The sequence below is a fragment of the Panthera pardus genome, unplaced genomic scaffold, assembly GCF_024362965.1.
Source record: "Panthera pardus isolate Hobbes unplaced genomic scaffold, ASM2436296v1 HiC_scaffold_6, whole genome shotgun sequence".
NCBI classification, from domain to species: Eukaryota; Metazoa; Chordata; class Mammalia; order Carnivora; family Felidae; genus Panthera; species Panthera pardus.
The window spans coordinates 21,336,212-21,357,043 of record NW_026526991.1 but is presented as its reverse complement, the minus strand read 5'-3'; the positions used below and the strand labels follow the sequence as shown (position 1 = coordinate 21,357,043).

General features: G+C 35.1%; 1 protein-coding gene across 2 annotated transcripts in view; it reads right to left on the bottom strand.

Annotated features, from left to right (window-relative positions):
* Nucleotides 1-20,832, bottom strand: part of BLTP3B (bridge-like lipid transfer protein family member 3B) — a 111,548-nt gene that overhangs the window by 4,454 nt on the left and 86,262 nt on the right. For both annotated transcript variants that reach the window (XM_019446548.2, XM_019446547.2), the window contains 3 exons: nt 18,864-19,117; nt 18,533-18,641; nt 881-1,074 (listed from right to left, as the gene is read on the bottom strand). In XM_019446548.2, the coding sequence (XP_019302093.2) occupies nt 881-1,074; nt 18,533-18,641; nt 18,864-19,117 (557 nt within the window). The remainder of the gene's footprint in view (nt 1-880; nt 1,075-18,532; nt 18,642-18,863; nt 19,118-20,832) is intronic.

The window sequence follows — 20,832 nt, the reverse complement described above, 5'->3', positions numbered from 1 at the left end:
GCATAGAGAATTAAAATTCTGCTGGATATTTTATTTATGATAACAAAAATAAGAAGCAACTCAAATGTTAACAAATATTAAGAGGAAGAATTAGAAGTGATAGCACGGGGTACCTGGGTGGCTCAGTTGGTTGAGCATCCAACTCCTGACTTTGGCTCAGGTCATGATCTCACAGTTTCATGAGTTCGAGCCAGCCCATGTCAGGCTCTGTGCACAGAGCCTGCTTGAGATTCTCCCTCTCTCTCTGCCCCTCCCCTGCTTGCACTTTTTCTGTCTCTCTCAAAATAAATAAATAAACTTAAAAAAAAGTGATAGTACATTCACATCCATATTACTCTGCCATTAAAATAAATATGAAGCATATATAGCTATATGGAAAAATATTTGTTAAACCATGTTAAGTAAAAAATATATATAGTATATACATTAGAATAATAATTATTTTGAAAAATTATGGAAAAGAGCCTGAGAGGAAAATTTTTAAAATATATATTGATAGCACTGCAGAAAGTTAGAATGCATTAAAGTTGTTTAAAAATATTTTTCCAATGTTCTGAAATATTATAATACTTTCACAAACTTAAAAATAAGACATCAAAAAGAACCTATCCTCCAGGATTCTTTTCTAGATTCCAGGAACTGGTACTCTCCCACATTTACTCCTCTACCTTCTCATTAGACTACAACCTTTGTGAAGGCTGGGAATGTTCCAATCTTGCTCAACACTATATCCATGGCATCTAACACAGTGCCTGGGCACATAATAAGCACTCAATAAACATTATTTAAATGAATAAGTGAATAATGTTTTAACTTTTTAGTATCTAGTATTTGTTTTAATTGCCCAAATTGAATGAGAATAAATTAGTTTTTCTATTACCTGTTCCCTAGTAAAATCAAAGGAGCACCCAGGAAAGTTAACCAACTGAGAAGGCCAAGGAACCTCTGGACTTGTCTGAGTGGCTTGAGTGATGCTGTGCTGTTCCTTCACATCATACTCTTCACTGGTAAGCAGCACTGAGTCACTTTTGACTTTGTTTTTCAAATCATTTCCAGTGTTAAGCATCTGAGAATCTGATCGGACAAATAAAATGCTCAGGTAACATTGCAAAATATGTGATATATATTAAGTTCTATTGTGAAAAACTAATTTTAGGAAATACATCTCTGTTAGTATGAAAACATTATAATTAAATAGAAACACAAATTAAGTCAATAAAGCCAAAACTCGTTCACTGAAAAGGTGAACAAAATCAACAAAAGTCTAGTTAAACTGACAAAAAAAAAAAAAAAGAAAGAAATTACTAGAATCCGAAATTAAGAAGGTGACATTACTATCAACCTTACATAAATAAAAATTAAAAGGAATACTATGAACAACTATACACCAATAAATTAGATTAACCTACATGAAATAGAATAATTCCCCAAAACCCAAAATACTAAAATAGACTTAAAGAAGAAATAGACAATGCAAATACACATATAGCAGGTAAAGAGTCTGATCAAGAATCAAAAAACCTACCCATAAATAAAAAGCCCAGGCCCATATGGCTTCAATGGTGAATTATATCAAACACGGAAATATTTAACTACAAATCTTTACAAACTCTTTCAAAAATTGAGGAGCATTTCTCAACTCATTATATAAAGCCAAAGAAACCACATGAAAACTAAAATGAATATGCTTATATAAATATGAAAATAGAAATCTTCAACAAAACATTAGTAAACTGAACCTCATAGTATGTATAAATAATTATACACCATGACCAAGTGTGATTTATCCCAGGAATGCAAGGTTAATTTAATATCCGAAAATCAATTAATGTAATACATCACATCAATACAACAAAAGCCACATGATCATCTCAATAGATGGAGAAAACGTCTGAAAAAATCAACACTTCCATGATAAAAATACTCTGCAGACTAGGAACAAAAGGAAACTTCCTCAATTTGATAAAGGGCATCTATTGAGTTAATATCATACTTAATGGTAAGAGACCAGACATTTTCCCCCTAAGATCAGGAATAAGACAGGGTATTTGTTCTCACCACTTTCACTCAACATTATCCTAGAGGTTCTAGCCAATGCAATTAGGCAAACAAACAAACAAACGAAAAAGTAAAAGGAATCCAGATTAGAAAGGAAAAAAATAGGGCACCTGTGTGGCTCAGTCAGTTAAGTGTCTGAGTCTTGATTTCAGCTCACGTCATAATCTCACAATTGTGAGATTGAGCTGGGCACGGAGCCAGTCTAAGATTCCCAATCTCCCTTGCCCCCTCCCCTGTTTGTGTGCACACGTGCACTCTCCTTTGGGGGGGGGAGGGGGGAGAAAGAAAGAAAGAAAGAAAGAAAGAAAGAAAGAAAGAAAGAAAGAGAAGGAAAGAAGGAAAGAAGGAAAGAAAGAAAGAGAGGGAGGGAGGGAGGGAGGGAAGGGAACAAACTATCTCTTTTCACAGATGACATGATCTTGTATATAGAAAAAAACTCTAAACAATCCACTAAAACACTCTTAGAACTAATGAATGGTCTCAGCAAGGTTGCAGGATATAAGGTCAGTATACAAAAATCAGTTGTTATTCTAAACACTTGTAATGAACAATCAAAACTAAAATGAAGAAAACAATTCTATTTAAAATGTCACCAAAAAAATAAAATACTTAAAAATAAATTTAACAAAAAATATGCAAAACTTATGCACAGAAAATTCTAAGCTTTCAGTAATCTCTTTGACATCAGCTGTAGCAACAATTTTCTAGATACGTCTCCTTAGGCAAGGTAAATAAAAGTAAAAATAAACTATTGGGACTATATCAAAATATAAAGTTTCTGTACAGCAAAGGAAATAATCAACAAAACTAAAAGGTAACCTATTGAATGGGAGAAGTTATTTGCAAATGACGTATCTGATAAAGGGTTAGTATCCAAAATCTATAAAGAACTGATACAACTGATTACCCACCCCCCAAAACACAAATAACCCAATTAAAAATTAAAAAAAAATCCAATTAAAAAATCCATAAAAATCCAGACATTTCTCCAAAGAAAACATCCAGATGGCCTGTTCAAAAGACACATGAAAAGATGCTCAACATCATTCATTCATTAATATCTGGGAAATGCAAATCAAAACTACAATGAAACATCATCTCACACCTGTCAGAATGGCTAAAATCAAACAAAGAAGAAACAACCAGTGTTGGCAAGGATGTGGAGAAAAAGTAACCCTTACACACTATTGGTGGGGATGCAAAGCAGTGCAACCACTGTAAAAAACAGTATGGAAATTCCTCAGAAAGTTAAAAATAGGACCACCCTATGACCTAGTAATTGCACTACTGGGTATTTACCCCCCCAAAATACAAAAACACTAATCTGAAGGGATACATGCACCCCTACATTTATTGCGGCATCATTTACAATAGCCAAACGATGGAAGCAGCCCATGTGTCCATGGATAGATGAGTGAATAAAGTAAGATGTATACATACATGGAATATTATGAGCCATCAAAAAGAATGAAATCTTGCCATTTGCAACACGGACGAGGAAGAGAATGTAATTGCTAAGCAAAATAAGTCAGAGAAAGACAAATACCATATGATCTCACCCACATGTGGAATTTACAAAAACAAATGAGCAAAGAAAAAAGAGAGAGAGACAAACCAAGAAAAAGGCTCCTAACTATAGGGAACAAACTGATGGTTACCAGAGGATGGTTGGGGGGAGGGGAGCGGGAAGGAGATGTAATGGGTGAAATAGGTGATGGGGATTAAAGAGTACACTCATCATGATGAATAAACAAACAAACCCAAAACTACAACGGTAAACCACTTCATACTCACTAAGATGCCTATAATAAAAAAGTCAGGTATTAATGAGTGTTGGCAAACAAGTGAAGTTGGAACTCTTATGCACTGCTACTGGTAAATATGTAGAATGGTGCAACCACTATGGAAAACAGTCTGGCAGTTCCTCAAATGGTTAAAAATAGTTATATGTCCCAATAATTCTATACTTAAAATATATACCCAGAAGAAAAACTTATACATACGTGTTTATAGCAGTATAATTCATAATAGCCAAAAAGTAGAAACAATCCAAATGTCCATCATGCAATGGATGGATAAACAATATTTAGTAAATCCATATAATAAATATTATATTATTTGGCCTTACAAAGGGATGAAGTACTAATATATGGAACAACATTAATGAACTTTGAAAATATCTAGCGAAAGAAGTTAGTAATAAAAGGCCATAATACTACATGATTTCACTTATATGAAATGTCCAGAATAGATAGGTAAATCTACAGAGACAAAAAGTAAATCAGTGGTTGTCTAGGGGTGGAGGAGGAATGGGGAGAGACTGCACCATTTGTGAACATATTAAATATGACTGAATTGTATACTTAAATTGGGTGAATGGTATGGTATGTAAATTATATCTCAAAAATGTTTTTATTAAAAACTAATTTTTAATAAAAAAAATTAGGCAGGAAGTATCTACATCAACATTTTTTCTTCCTTTTTGGATCATATATAGTCAGAGCACTTTAGGTTGCATGTGAACTGAAGCCCAAATCAAAACTTGCTTTTAAAAAAGAAAATGTACCTAAAACTTATATAACATTGTGAGTCAGCCATACTTCAATAAAAAAATAATAAAATTTTTTGTAATAAAAAAGGAAATGTATTTGACTCTAACAGGGAGTCCAAATGATGGTGCTTCAGTCCATCACTGATAGTGGATATTGGGTTCATATGATGTCTTCTGGAGTGTCATTTTAGGAACCTGATTTTATATTTCTCAATATTTTTCTTTTCCTTTGTGTTGGACCAGTCATATGATGGCAAAGGTGGTCTCTAATGACCCCAAACAAGTTTTACAGCCTGTGACCCTTTCTCTCTTAGTGTCCTTATCAATTCACAAAACCTCAATACTTGGATCATAGTCAACTCATGTACCACTCACTGTGTCCCAAAGGCTGGTCTTTTTTTTTTGTTTTTTTGAGTGAGAGTGTGTGCACACATGCACAAGCGTAAGTGGGGGAGGGGCAGAGGGAGAGAGCCTCAAGCAGGCTCCATGCCCAACACAGAGCTGGATTTCAAGATCATGGGATCGGGACCTGAGTCAAAGACTCTTAACTGACTGAGCCACCCAGCCCCCCCATCCAAAGGTGGAAGTCTTTTGATTGGTCAAGCTGGGACCTATTCCCACTTTTGTGATAGGGTCACATGATTGTCAGGTCCACCAAAATAAAATGAAATGAGAGAATGGCAGTTTGCCAAATCAAATTATATTGAGTGGACTAAGGAGTAATATCTGCTCAATATAATTTTTCCCCTTAAAAAGATTCCAAGAAGGGGATAAAGTCAAAGAAGAAACATTTTTTAAAGCTTTTGTTCATATTGCCAAATTATTCTCCATGATGATTCCATCAATTTTACCCCTACTCTCTCTCTATATATAAATGGAATAGTTCTATTTACATGGTTAAATGACATCAAGTTGAGTTTTGGTGCGTTCTATGCTTCATTTTATTATAGTGGTCCCAGATCAGAAACTACTTTTTATAATAATGGCTTGCATCAGTTATGTTTTTAGTAATATAACTAGAAAAAAACTACAAAAACTGTTGTGTTGGTTCAGACTTGCATACCACTCAGCTTGGTACTGACTGTAAGAGAAACTTACAGAAACTGTAAGAAAATACTATGCCACAGGAAAGCCAAGTTCTATACTCTCTAATAACACCTCTATTTGATTAGCAACTTATACTTTCATTTTCAGACTTTAAAAGGAGCAAAACTTCTTTTAAATGAAACTTGTCACAGAATGCTAATATAGACTAAAAATAAGAGCTGAGTTACACTGACTATAGTTAGGATAATAGAGGACCCAGGACTTCCTCTATTTAGCTTATATCTCACTTCTCATGGGATCCTAAGAATAATGAAAAAACACTGACTAAACAATTCTGAAATCCATTTATTTCAATCATTGGGAGATGGATGAGGAGAAAAAAGGGAAGGAGGAGACAGAAGGGAAGAGAAAGACATATGGGGAGAGGGAAAGAAGGAATGAGGCAGAGAAGGAGGGAGAAGAAAGATGGAGAATGGAAGAGTGGGGAGGATGGGGGGAGAGGAAGGGCCATGTACAGGGTAAGGGGAGATAAAGAGGGAGAGGTAAGTAAGGAGGAGGAGGTAGGAAGTGAAAAGGAAGAAATAAAAAGGAAGAGAATGGGAGGGAAGGGGCAGGAGGAAGAAGGTAAAAAGATGAGAGGGAATGGGAAGAGAGAGAACCTGTGAATGATAGAGGTGATTGGAATCTGTTAGAGTAGAAAGATCTATTTCCTTTTATTTACTTTAAAGAGCTTCTTTCAAGTTTTTTGGACAAATTATGATGAAAAAACCCATGCCTCTCATGGATGAAATGGGCAGCTTCTTACAGTAACATACTTTTTCCCTTAGCACAGGGTCTTTCAACTTGAAGAAGCCACTCGATGTGTCTAAACTTACATTTCTTCATTTGCAAAATGGAGGTGATAAGAATACTTGCCTTAATTATCTCAAAGGGTTCTGGTAAGAATTCGTTGATATTTAATGTAAAATAACTTTATAAATTGGCAAGCATTATCCAGATATTAATTGTTATCAGTACTACAGAAGGTATTGATAAATTTCTGACTTTAAATATAGACTTTACTAGTTATTTGTTTATTCCAATAAGAAATTTCTATTCATTTTTCTTCTCTGGTCATACAGACTCTTCAGAGTTTAGGCTTTACACCAACCACTAGGTTTCATTACTAAAAAAATCTTCCCACATTCCCAGTTAGGAACCATTACAGCAATGATTCTAGGAGTGTGTATGGAAGAGCTGCTTATCACAGACCTTTAAATATACATTGCCCCTCCCCCATTACGTTCTGATATAATCTATTGGGAGGTAGTCCCTCCATCACAATCATTTGGGTTGAGAATCAATGCCACAACAGCCATTGCTCCACATGGGAGACTGTCAGGTCTTACCTGTGTTAGGCTGAAAAAAAATGTTTTGAGCCAGAATACTACTATTAACACATGACATGGTATATAAACATACACCACATACATACATACATACATACATACACTTACTCAACAGACATTTCCTTTTTCTCTTATTAGTAGTCTTTTATAAATATTTATCTAATTAACCATATTTCACTGGAGCAAAAAATAAACTGCACTTTTCCACTGTAATTTGCTGAAAAATTATTTGAAGTTTCTCTAATTTAAAGTCTTTACTTGGGGCCCCTGGGTGGCTCAGTCAGTTGAGCGTCCAACTTCTGCTCAGGTCATGATCTCGCAGTCTGTGAGTTCGAGCCCCGCGTCAGACTCTGTGCTGACACCTCAGAGCCTGGAGCCTGCTTCGGATTCTGTGTGTCTCTCTCTCTCGGCCCCTCCCCCACTCATGCTCTGTCTTTGTCTCAGAAATAAACATTAAAAAAAATTTTTTTTTTAATTTTTTAATGTTTATTTATTTGTGTGTGAGAGAGAGAGAGCCAGACAGAGTGTAAGCAGGGTAGGGGCCGAGAGAGAGGGAGACACAGAATCTGAAGCAGGCTCCAGGCTCTGAGCTGTCAGCACAGAGCCCGATGCAGGGCTCGAACTCACGAACCGTGAGATCATGATCTGAGCGAAGTTAGACACTTAACCCACTGAGCCACCCAGCCGCGCACCCCAAATTAAAGTCTTTACTTAAAAACTGGTAATTTTAAGAATGCTCCAAGAAAGTGTGAAGTACTATGATAAGCAGCAAAAAAGATATAAAAATACTTATTCTTTTATGATGAACTTTTTAAAATCACATCCAGAGCAGCTGCAAGTATACCTTAGAATACACTAAAAGAACGAGAAAGAATAAAGAAAAATGAGGTAAGCTGCCATTATCACAGCAACAAACACCTACAACTAATTTTGAAATAGCTACCAATAAGATTATTTTGAATGCTTCTCCTTGCTAAATAATCTGCTTCAAGGGAAGAAAAAAGACCAATGTACCTTGAATTTCTTAAAAAACTGTATGAGAAAGGTCAAATCATTTTCCCAAAGCTTTTGTAAATTCTAAGCAGCACATAAAATTGTTAATAGTGGTTTATAATGTCTGATGTATTAGTTTGAGTCATATTTATAATACATTATCATACTAGCTATATTTGTGGTACACTAAGCCTATTTTACATTATATACTTCACACACTAAAGGTTCTAATGCAATTAATTTCCACATCATAAGAAAAATAACATCAATCATCAAATATTAACAATTTGCTTCATGACACTGCTTTTAGGAACACATTAAAATAAAAATATGAGGCACTCTATATAAAACAAAGCATACTTGTTTAGGCTTAAAATATTCTCTTTCCAGTGCCAATGGAAAACAACTTTAAAATAAATTATCTTGGATTTTGTACGATGCTTAATATCCTGAATAGCACAACATGCTTTTCCATCATCCCAATAAGCTTCCGAAAGGGATATCTAAATTTACATATATGAGAGCTACTGCTTAAATTCAAATACTAAGTTTTGATACTTTGATGCCTTAAATTTGATACTTCTGAGTTTAGATATTTTTAAAAATCTAGCATATGTCTTTTCCTCTAATATGCCCTCACTACCTAAAGTGCTCTGCTGAAAAGACCCAATTAAATATCATTTTAAAGACAAGAAAAAATATATTCTTAAAATGTAGTACATTTAATAAGGATCAGCTTCTAGTTTTCCCAGATGTAAGAAATTAAGTGCATAATATGTGAGACATGCCTTAATGAGAAAATAAAAATAGTTATTACCTTGCTTTCATTAGGGTAGACTAGTAACTAAGACATGATTTTTTTTTTTGAAATTCACACAACTTTAAAGACAAATGCAAACAGAATTTCCATATTGAACCAATCTTCATGCATATACCTTTGCCTGACCAGTGATTTACTTTGGCCTTTAGCTACTGCATTAAAATACAGCTCACAGGGTGCCTGGGTTACTTAGTCCCATGAGCATCGGACCCTTGATTTTGGCTCAGGACAGGATCTCACGATTCCAAATGTTGCAAAGGCCTCCCTGAATGGGATTCTCTCACGCCTCTCTCTGCCCCTCCCACTCATGCTCCCTCTCTCTCTCAAAATAAATAAAAATCTACAAAATTAATAAAATACAGTTCACAATTGGTAAAATATATACGTACCTAACTGTAAAATACAGATAAGAAATGTTGGGGAGAACACTCAAGGAGGAGAAATTCCCAAGCACCTTGGTTTTTTTTTTTATGTTTAAATTTTTTATTTTTTTAAGCCAACTCTACACCCAACATGGTGCTTGAACTCACAACCCTGAGATCAGGAGCCATAAAGCCCCTGGATTTTTAAATTAGTTTTTTACTCATTTTAATGTTTAATTCTATTTCTCTAATATGTGTATGCAAGTGGATTTTTTCAGATATTACAAACCTCTAATTTAAAAACAATATTGCTTTTGTCTTCTTTAGCAAAGAATACTTATTTGGTAAGTTAGGTTCTGCATTTAGGGAATGTGAGAAATACCAGGAATCAATCTTGAATGATAGCATTTTAGAGTGGGGAAGCATTAAAAATAATCTAATCTCACTTCATTGCCAATAATTCCCCAAGAATTACTTTAAGGATGTTTTAAAATTTATCAAGCATAAATATTTTATTTTCTGCTATACTTTTGTGTTAATGACAAACCTTATTTCACTGAAATGAGAGAAACAGTCTGCATGAACTGTAAGGTTTGGAATCAGGTGCTATTTCTTTGAGATTCAATAAATATAAGTTTCATGGGTATTTAAATTTTCCTGTTTTTTGAATCCATATATATATATCTATATATATATATATAGATATAGATATATATATATGTATATATATCTCCACATTACTCAAATTCTCCATAATTGATTTTTATGTACTCACTTTTAAAAAATATTTTAAAATGTACTCTGAAGCAGGTTTTCTCAGTATGGTTATACTTTTTTTTTTTTTTACTGTTTATTTATTTTGAGAGAGAGAGACAGCAAGAACAGGGAAGAAGGATCCCCAAAACTGCAAGATCATGACCTGAGCCAAAAGCAAGAACCAGATGCTTAACCGACTGAGCCACCCAGGCACCTCAGTATGGTTATAGTATCTTATATGGTACGATTACAAATAGGGTTGCTTTATATTTTTCAGTTATGTTGTTAGATGGATAAAAGTTTATGAGTGACTTGTGTTTTGGGAGGTCTTTTATCAATGAAATCTTTCTTTGGGGTCAAAAAATTTCTTTTGGGGTCAAAAAATTTAACAGGCACTTCACCAAAGAAGATAAACAGATGGCAAATGGCATATGAAAACATACTCTGCATCATATGTCATCAGGGGAATGCAAATTAAAACAACTTATGACTAAACAGTGATTTAGAATGGTCAAAATCCAGAACAGACAATAAATGCAAGGAAGGATGTGGAGCAGCAGGAACTCACATTCACTGCTGGTGAGAAATGGTACAACCACTTTCTTACAAAATAAACCATATATTTACCGTAAGACCCAGCAATCATGTTCCTTGGTATTTACTCAAAGGAGCTGAAAAATTATGTCCACACAAAAGCCTGCGCATGGATGTTTTGTGATAGTTTTTTATTTATAACTACCAAAAAGTGGAAGAAACCACAATGTCCCTCAGTAGGTGAATGGATAAATAAACTGTGGTACATACAATGTAATATTATTCAGCTCTAAAAAGAAATCAGCTATTAAACCTTGGGGGGGGGGGGACAAACATAGAGGAATCTTTAATGTATATTACTAAATGAAAAAGACCAATCTAGTAAGACTACATACTATATGATTCCAACTACATGACATTCTGGAAAAGGTAAAACTATGGAGACAGTAATAAGATTGGGGCTGCAGTGGGGAGGGAGGATAAACAGAGTACAGAGGATTTTTAGGGCAGCAAGACTGCTCTGTAAGTTATTACTAAACTGATGGATATATGTCATTATATGTTTGCCCAAACTTACAGAATGTATGACACCAAGAATAACTCTAATGTAAACTACGGGCTTTGAGTGATAATGATGTGTCAATGTAGGCTCATCAACTGTAACAAAAGTATCACTCAGGTGGAAGATGTTTATGACAGGAGAGGCTATGAGGTTACGCACCTGTGGTAGCAGTGGGTATATGGGAAATTTCTGTGCCTCTGCTCAATTTTGCTGTAAACCTAAAAATGATCTAAAACTCTTTTAAAAAACTGTCCCATTTCCCACTGTTAGTTTTAAATTTAATGTTATCTCTCATTTCCTTTTTGTTAGCTTTTGTCTGGTATATATTTTTGTTCGATCACATATTTTCAGTGTTTCTGTGTCATTTTATTTTGAAGGAATATTTTTGAAATTTGAAGGAATATGTCCTGCCACACATACCTTGATTTTTCCCCTAACACTATCTTAGTGCCTCTGCCTTTTAACAAGGGAATTTAAACCATTCATATTTACCACAATGACTTAACTGTTATATTCTAATTTAATGTTTTCTATTTATCATGCTTCCTTTTTATTCCATTTTTAATTTTTTTTTTTTTTTAATTTTTTTTTTCAACTTTTTTTTTTTTTTTATTTTTGGGACAGAGAGAGACAGAGCATGAACGGGGGAGGGGCAGAGAGAGAGGGAGACACAGAATCGGAAACAGGCTCCAGGCTCCGAGCCATCAGCCCAGAGCCTGACGCGGGGCTCGAACTCACGGACCGCGAGATCGTGACCTGGCTGAAGTCGGACGCTTAACCGACTGCGCCACCCAGGCGCCCCCCATTTTTAATTTTTTACCTTTTGTTAGATTAATTGGATATTGTCATCCAAGTTTCTCCTCAGTCCTAATGGTTTAAAGATTATTATCGTTAGTAATCTAAGGTTATATACACAATATTAGCACATAGTATTTAAACACACATTGTTCTATCAAAGTCTAGTGTAACTGCCCTCTTAAAAGGACAAAAACAAAAACAAGACAAAAACTTGAGCACAATTTTATTAACCTATTTCCCTTCCTTTTCCCCCCAGTGCAACCTCTCATACAAACGTCATATAGAATTTTAGTTACACATTAAAAACAATTTTCCTTATAGAAATGAACAAAAATTTAGGTTTAACACCAAGTTTTACTACTTTCTTATTACTGTTCCTTACTAATTTTTCATTTTAATTAATTCTTTCTATTAAAAAAAACTTATTTTTGCCTTTACTTTTTAAAATTTTTATATTTAAATATTTATTTAAGTAATCTCTACATCCAACATGGGGTTTGAACTTACAACCCGAGATCAAGGGTTACATGCTCTTCCTACTGAGTCAGCCAGGCACCCCCTTATTTTTGCCTTTAAAATAAAAGTTAAGGTTTGGGGCACCTAGGTGGCTCAGTAGGTTGAGTGTCTGACCTCGGCTCAGGTCATGATTTCGCAATTCGTGAGTTCAAGCCCCGCGCTGGGCTGTCCTGACAGGTCAGGGCCTAGAGCCTGCTTCCAATTCTGTGTCTCCCTCTCTTTCTGCCCCTCGCCTGCCCATTCTCATTCTCTCTCTCTCTCTCCCCCTCCACTCTCAAAAATAAATAAACAGTAAAAAAATTAAAATAAAAGTTAAGGTTCAAATTACTGTCCCACAGAATTTTGAAGATATTACTTAACTATCTTTTAGCATCCAATGTTGCCAATGGAGAGTATGATGCAAATAAACCTGATTTTCATCCTTTTGCTTTTCTCTCTAAAAGAGTTTAAGACTTTTCTCTTTGTCTTCAGTATTATGAAATGTCACCAATATGTCTAGGTAAGATTTGTCTTTCACTCACTTTGCTCGGCATTTAGTTGGCTCTATCAACTTGAAGGCTTGTTTCTTCCTTCAAATTTGAGACATTTCATTATTTTTTAAATTATGTTTCCTAATTCCTTTTTTCCTGTTCTGTCTTTCTGGAACTCTCTTTAGATACATGCTCTCCTTCATGTATGTGTGGCCACCTGAACACCACAGGTCAAAAGAAATGTGTTTCTCCTACCCGATGCCCTCCCACCCTATGAATATACCTCAACATCTTTAAATATTTCTTTCCCCTAGACTTCTTTCCCTATTCCCATGGCCCAGATACCCCCTGCACAATGAACTGTGCTTTGCTAGAGCTACAGCTCCTTGCAGCTCCTTTGCCGCTCTATTCTTCTTTCACTCTTTCCCTATTGTGTGTCTTTCTTAATGGTTATCTCAATGATTTTACCATACTTTTTAAACTTGCTTTTCCTCCCCTCTCCCTTTTTTAGAATACCCTTTGTTCAGTCTTTGCTATCTGTGCTATACAAAATAGCAGCCATTTAGCAACACATGGCTATTCAAATTTAAATTGATTAAATATTAAATAAAATTAAAATTCACTTCCTTAATTGCACTAGCCACATTTCAAGTGCTCAATAGCCACTTCATTATAGATTATAGAACATTTCCATAAGCAGGAAGTTATACCGCACATTGTTGTTATAGACATATTCAACTTTAGCTGTGTCCAGTGTTTTTAAGCTGTCTTTATTCACCCAGATATCACAAAAGTAGGTTTTTTGAATATCTACTAGGCAAGACAGTATTTTAGGAGATAGGGATAGCAATGTATCAAATGAATTCCTGCACTCATGTAACTTACATGCCACTCAACAAATAAGAAAGAATATAGTATATCAAAAGGTTCTAAATGTTCACTGAGACCAGTAAGTAGGGCTAGGGAGAAAAGGAGTGACAGGAATGGGAGAAGGATGGATGGACAGAAATCTCTAAAAGGGGGGATTTGACCAGAGACCTGCAAAAAGTAATGAACTGAGGCATGGGGATATCTGAGGTAAGAGAATTCCAGGCAAAAGTACTGCCAAGTACAAACGCCCTGAGACAGGAGTCAGACTAACAGGAATGAATGGTGCAGAGGGGGAGAACAGCAGGGGATAACAATGGAGAAAAGCAAAGAACAAGATCATGTTGGATTTCGAAAGCCACTGGAAGGACCTCAGTAATTTTAATTGGATTGCAAAAGGAAGCCAGTGGAGGGTCTTTAGTTGAGAAGTTATTTGATACAAATTAAATTTTAACAATGGTACTCTGGTTGGTGGGTTGGTAATAGTGCAGGCAAACAAAGGCAGAAGAAGAAATACAACTTAGGAATTAACCAGAATAATTCAAGCAGATTTGGAAGTGCTAGTGTTATAGATGGTAGGAAAAGGTCCAGTTCTGGTTGTCTCTTAAAGCTGGTGGTTTTAGGGAGGCTATTGTTTTTATTTCAAAGATAAGACTTTTAATTTTCAAAGATTTTTAACCGATTATTTTCCATAAGAGCTTGTTCTTATTCTAGGAGTTCAAAATCCTATCACGTGTTTATAAAAGTCTCTACTTTTCTTTGGCATTAACTGTATTATTCATTTATTTCTTGCCTCTTAATTGGTTTTTGAAATAGGCATTTTGTCATTTATTTCACCCATCCAACATCAGAATTCCTTTCTTAATGTGAAGAATTTCATTGGGGGAGTAAAATTTGCTTCCTTCAATAAATGTTGGAAAAGACTACTGAAACTTCCTGATTCCTTTCCATGAGTGTGACACAGATGTTGCCTCAAATTGTACTCACCTTAGATTTCCCTCAGATACTAAAGAAGGGAAGGGAGAGAACTTTCTCTTTCTGGGGGCAACAGCAGTGACAGTAGGGGCAAGGTCAAGTACCTAAGAATAAAAGTTCAAACAGGGCTGACTGCAGCAGTTGCCGTAAGGCTGAATACACAGACCAATAATGACAGTAGTGCAAAATGAAAAATCAAGTGTCCCATGTCAGGCAGCAGTGTGTCCCATCACACTAGATTACAGTGTAGTGTGGTTTGGGGGTATGGATCTGACAGGTAAATCTTGAGCCTGGTTCCCCAGATCTCCCATGATTCTAAAACATATATATTTAAGAGCTTTGTTAAATGATTCACGTGTCCCATTTACCCATTTAAAGTGTGTGGTCCAGGGGAGCCTGGGTGGCTGAGTTGGTTAAGCATCTGACTTCAGCTCAGGTCATGATCTCGTGGTTCATGGGTTCGAGCCCCATGTTGGGCTCTGTGCTGATAGATCGGAGCCTGGAGCCTGCTTTGGATTCTGTGTCTCCCTCTCTCTCTGCCCCTCCCCTCTTGCACTCTGTCTCTCTCTCTCTCTCTCTCAAAGATAAACATTACAAAATTTAAAAAAAAATTAATAAAGTACGTGGTCCATAGGTTTTTAGTACACTCTCCAATGGTACAACCATCACCACAATCACTTTTAGAACATTTTCATCACCCTGAAATTCCACTGTACCTATTAGCAGTCTCTCCCCATTTCCTTCTAATCCTGCCTCCAGCCCTAGGTACCCACTAATTTACTTTGTCTTTACAGATCTGCCTTTCCTGGAAATTTCATGTAAATGAAATCATACAGTATGTGGTCTTTAATAACTGGCCTGTTTCATTTAGCATAACGTTTTCAAAGCTTCCCTGCTGTAACATGTATTAGTGCTTCATTCTTTTTATTGCTGAATAATAATCCATTGTATGAATATATCATAGTTTCCTTGTCCACTCATACCATGATGACATTTGGGTTGTTTCCACTTCTGGGCTATTATGAATATTGTTCTCGTCAACATCAACATTTGTGTACAAGTTTTTGAGCGGACCTCTGTTTTTACTTCTCTTGAGTGGAACTTCTGGGTCATAAGTAATTCTGTTTAACTTTCAGAGTCACTGCCAAATTGTTTCTCAAGCACCCACACCATTTTACAAGCCCAGCTATGTAGGAGGGTTCCAATTTCTGCACATCCTCCCACCATTTGTTATCATCTGTCTTTTTGATTAGTCACCTTAGTAAGTCTGAAGTGTTATCTCATTGTGGTTTTGATTTACATTTCCATAATGGCTAATGACGTCAAGCATATTTTCATGTGCTCATTGGCCATTTTTATATCTTCATCGGAGAAGTATCTGTTCAAATCTTTGCCTATTTTTAAATTGGGTTATGTATCTTTTTTAGTTTTGAGTTCTTTATATAGCCTGGATACGAGCCCCTTACCAAATAAATGACCTATGAATATTTCTTCCATCCTGTGGGCTGTCTTTTTACTTTGCTGACAGTATCATTTGAGGCATAAAAGTTTTAAATTTTCATGAAGGCCAATTCATCTACATTTTTCTTTTGTCATTTATACTTTTGGTGTGGTATCTGAGAAGGCTTCTTAACCCAAGGTCATTAAGATTCATTCCTATATTTTCTTTTAAAGAGTTTTAACATAGTTTTACCTCTTACTTTAAACTCTGATCCATGAAGAGTACATTTTTGTGGATGATACAGGGAAGAGGTCTAGGGTCCTTCTTGTGGTATGTTTCAGCACCATTTGTAGAAAAGGCTAGTCTTTCCCACATTGAATGGTCTTGGCACCATTGTCAAAACTTAGTTCATCATAAATGTAAGAGTTTATTTCTGGTCTCTTAATTCTATTCCATTCCAATAATCTTTGTTAAACTCCTTCTCTACTCAATTAGCTACAGAATATTTCTTGTTTACAATCATGACTATTGCCTATTTACAATCAATCAAATGTTTGAGAATTCTTGGGTGTTTGCTTATCCCATTTTCTTGACTATGGATGTTGTTTCTATGTGCCATAGCTGACATCCAGTGATGGGGTGGAGGGAAGGGAGAGATACCAAGGTCATCAACTGGGTATAAAATCATTCCCTTCCTGGGGCCTGGCAGCTGTAGAATTTACCCTCCATGTTTTAGTCTATATGCAAACCCCACTGAAGTGTGCTATTTGGCAGAAGCGCAGGAAATGGTCTCAAAAAGAAGTGTCTAGATTGTTCACCTATTGCCTCAGGGATCTATTCTAATTTCAGCATTCTGTTGGGATGCTTTTTGAGGAGAAAAGTCTCCTATACTCTCTTGGCACCATTTGAGTGATGAGTTTAGAAAAAGGAACTCTGTGTGAGATTCAGTCTCTCCTTTCTTTGGTCTAAGCATTGCCCACAAAAAGGATGCATTCTATTCTGCTTTATCTACAAGACAGACCTGCCTGTTTTGGGATCTAAAGTATTTGGGGGGAAAGAGACATAAAGCAAACTTATCTTCTTACACCTAAGCTATTTGCTCCATGTGAGCTATTTCAGAAAAGAAACTGACTTGTTTTTCTTTATTGACCTGATGCTCTGGTTCCCAAATTCCAGAAGGGTAGACTTGTTAGTTAAGAGTTGCCCATGAACTGATCCTACCTTAGCAACAGTCCTCTTTTAGATGGGATTACGGCTCCAGATTTTTCTGGTTTTGCCTCTTTGGCAAAGTACTCTGATTTTGTGCACTTACAAGGATTTTTTTTTTTTTTAATTTTTAACAGTTATTTATTTTTGAAAGACAGAGACAGAGTGTGAGTGAGGGAGGGGCAGATAGAGAGGGAGACACAGACTCTAAAGCAGGTTCCAGGCCCTGAGCTGTCAGCACAGAGCCTGACATGGGGCTTGAACTCACGAACCATAAGATCATGACCTGAGCCAAAGTCAGATGCTTACCCAACTGAGCCACCCACGTGTCCCAAGGATTTCTGATCCTCTGATGGCACTTACTTTTCTTACTGTATGACTTTATTCTTCTTTTAACATATGTCATTTCATGAGGTCTGATAGATGAAATAGATGCATATAACAGCTCCTCATATTTCACTCTCAAGAAACTACTAATAAAGTGAGACCGGAATACCTAAGTCAACCAAGTCAAGCTCTTTCCTCTACTCTACATCACCTTGTAAGATATAGCCCTTACACTAGAGACCTTAACAATCTTGTTACAATGGAGACACTAATTCTTACATCGAGATAAAAGTAAAACTAAATACATAGCAATATATTATAACTAATTAATGTATAGAGAATAAGTAAGTACCCAAGAATTATAAGAAGTTACACCAGGTTATAAAGAACAATTGATTGAAAAGGAGGAGCTTGAGACAACCTTGAAAGGAAACATACAATTCTAATGAGAAATAAGAAGGCAAATAAGAACATGGAGATGGAAAAGTGCACAAAAAATTCTGTTATAGGAAGTACACCAAGTTGGTTGAGTTATATATAAAAGAATAGTGGGAGATAAAGCTAAGAAAGAGATCAAGAAGCCCAAGTAAGCTTAAGAGCCAGGTAAGACCATAAAAGCCTATGTCACTTTCATTCAAAATACATTTGTAGAACAGGTATTAAAGCCACTGTAGATGAGTTATTTTTGAGGTAAAAGGTCCATACATAGATGATATTCTATTCTAAGGTAGTGAAATTGTCCCCCAATCATCTACTACCACATATTATATATCTATAAACAGGAAGTACAAGTAAACAAATCAGCATATCAATAACTTTCAATCTCAGTAGGTGCTCAATTACAATGTTTTTCATATATACCTCTGATATGAAAAGAACCATCATCATTTCTCTCTACCACAAGATGGTCAATATGAACAGTTACAGGAGCTGGCTCAAGGGATATTGTACTACTACGAGGACTGTCGTCCTGTAAAAAAGAGAAGCGGTATCAGCATGTTGTTATTAAAGTAAATGATTTCTAATTTCTATGACTCTTTTCATTATTCCCCCACAAAGACCAAAAACGCATATCAATAAATGCTAATAAGCACATATTATAGAGAAGACACATTCTTAAGCATGAATTAAAGTCCCAGTCGGCAAAGTGAACATTCACAACACGAAAATATATAAATAGTTATTAACATACTTTTAAATTTATTTTTGTGTTAGAAACTTGTATCTTCATTGGCATCACGGTTGCAACAGTTTCATCTTCCAAAAAATGTTGAATATTAGTAAGCGAAGATGTAAAAAACTCTGTGCTAAAGTTTTCTATATGGCATTGCAAAAATCCATTTTTTTCTGCAAGCAAAGAGTGTATTACAGCACCAGGCCCACTCTCAAATCTCAGAGTAATCTCAGGAGAGGATTTGGAATGAATTACAGATTTATGATCCGAACCTATGGAAAAAGAACACATAAAAATCATAACTTGTAGCACTATTCAAAAACTCTCAATTATTTGTCATCAGACATTATTGTCACTTTGTATAATGTTAAAGCAATAATATCTTAAAGTTTTAATATTTATCTTTCATTTACATGATATTTACAGTACATATACAATATACCATACACAGCCCTTCAATTTTTATAGACCTTCCATGGCACTTCTGTTGACTTATCTATATTTTCTAATGTTTTGGTGCCATGAAAACATATACCATGATATAAATCTGATATGATGCATACCTAAGATACTTAGAATGTCTGAGTGTGTACCTATCTATTGATTTATAATGTAACAGACAAATGTGATAAACAGTCATGACACTTAAAGCGACACTTAAGCCATTTCTTAAGAAGTAACAAAAACCTGAAGTTCTGTACCTTCCTCATTAAAATTGGGTCCTTATATAATTAGAAAAGTAAGTAGACAAGACCTCAATAAAATGTCTCTATTAGAAAACAATTTTAAAACTGAAATTAAAGCAAGGGAGATATATATTACATTTATGTTTATACTGATTTATACATATATATAAATATAGTATACATGTATTTATGCCTTGGCCTTGTTCCAAAAAAGATTTTGAGTTGGCTGAGATAAATACTAAATTCAAAAACAAATTTTATCATTTCAATAAAGACTCACAGAAAATCTGATTTTAAAAAACAAAAGTTTTCAGTATGACCACTTAAGTGAACCTACCCTCACAGTAACTATTTTGTTTATATTACATTACCTAGCTCCAAAAAGAGGCAAAATGTTCATGGTATAATCATATGAAAAATAAGTAAGCAATGGAAAAGGACAGAAGAAAAAAGGTAAGGATGGGCAGTAAGATTAATGACTCCAAACACATTATTTACTTTTTCTGTGTCACAGGTGAACCAAAAATGAACTTCCTAGCAGCAAAGAGAAAAATGTGATCAGTTTCACAATTTACAGAACCGATGAATTAAAAAAAAAAACAAAAAACTAACTGTTCTGGAAAAGTCAGACTATTGAAATATCGAAGTCACCAGTCTCATGGGTCCTTGTAGAAAGACCTACTAATTAAATTCATGATGGAGTGTTTATTTTCCCTCAGCATGGATGTGAATCCTTTAGTCTTATAAAGGCCAAATTTATACATATTTGTGAGGGGGAGGGGATGTAAGAAAATAAACATACCCATATTTATACATCAAGGATAGATCTCCATACACAATTCAAAGTGGAGAGTTGTTTTTGTAACTTTATTTCAGGTACAGGATAATGTTTAATCAATGTTAGTACTACAAATCAACATTCAAAATAAATAAGTAATATACAGGAAGAGTTCAAATAAAATTCTAAAGCATTCTTTAAATAATTAAGAAGATTTTCTTATTAAATAAAAGGCAAAAGCCACAAATTGATAATGGTTAGTGTTCTTTCCTATATCAAGAAAAATAAGAGTTTATTAACTCGTCTATTTAATAATAAGGACAATTAGAAACAACTTTGTAAATGTGACTTTGTTTTGCCTTTCATCTGTTTATCCACGTATCTACACACACACACACACACACACACACACACACAGAATGAGAGAGAGATTACCTACTCAGTCTAAGGAGCTGAGAGCCAGAAATAATTTCAAACAAAAAGAATATTTATTTGGAGCAGAGATAAAACAAAACAAAATCTT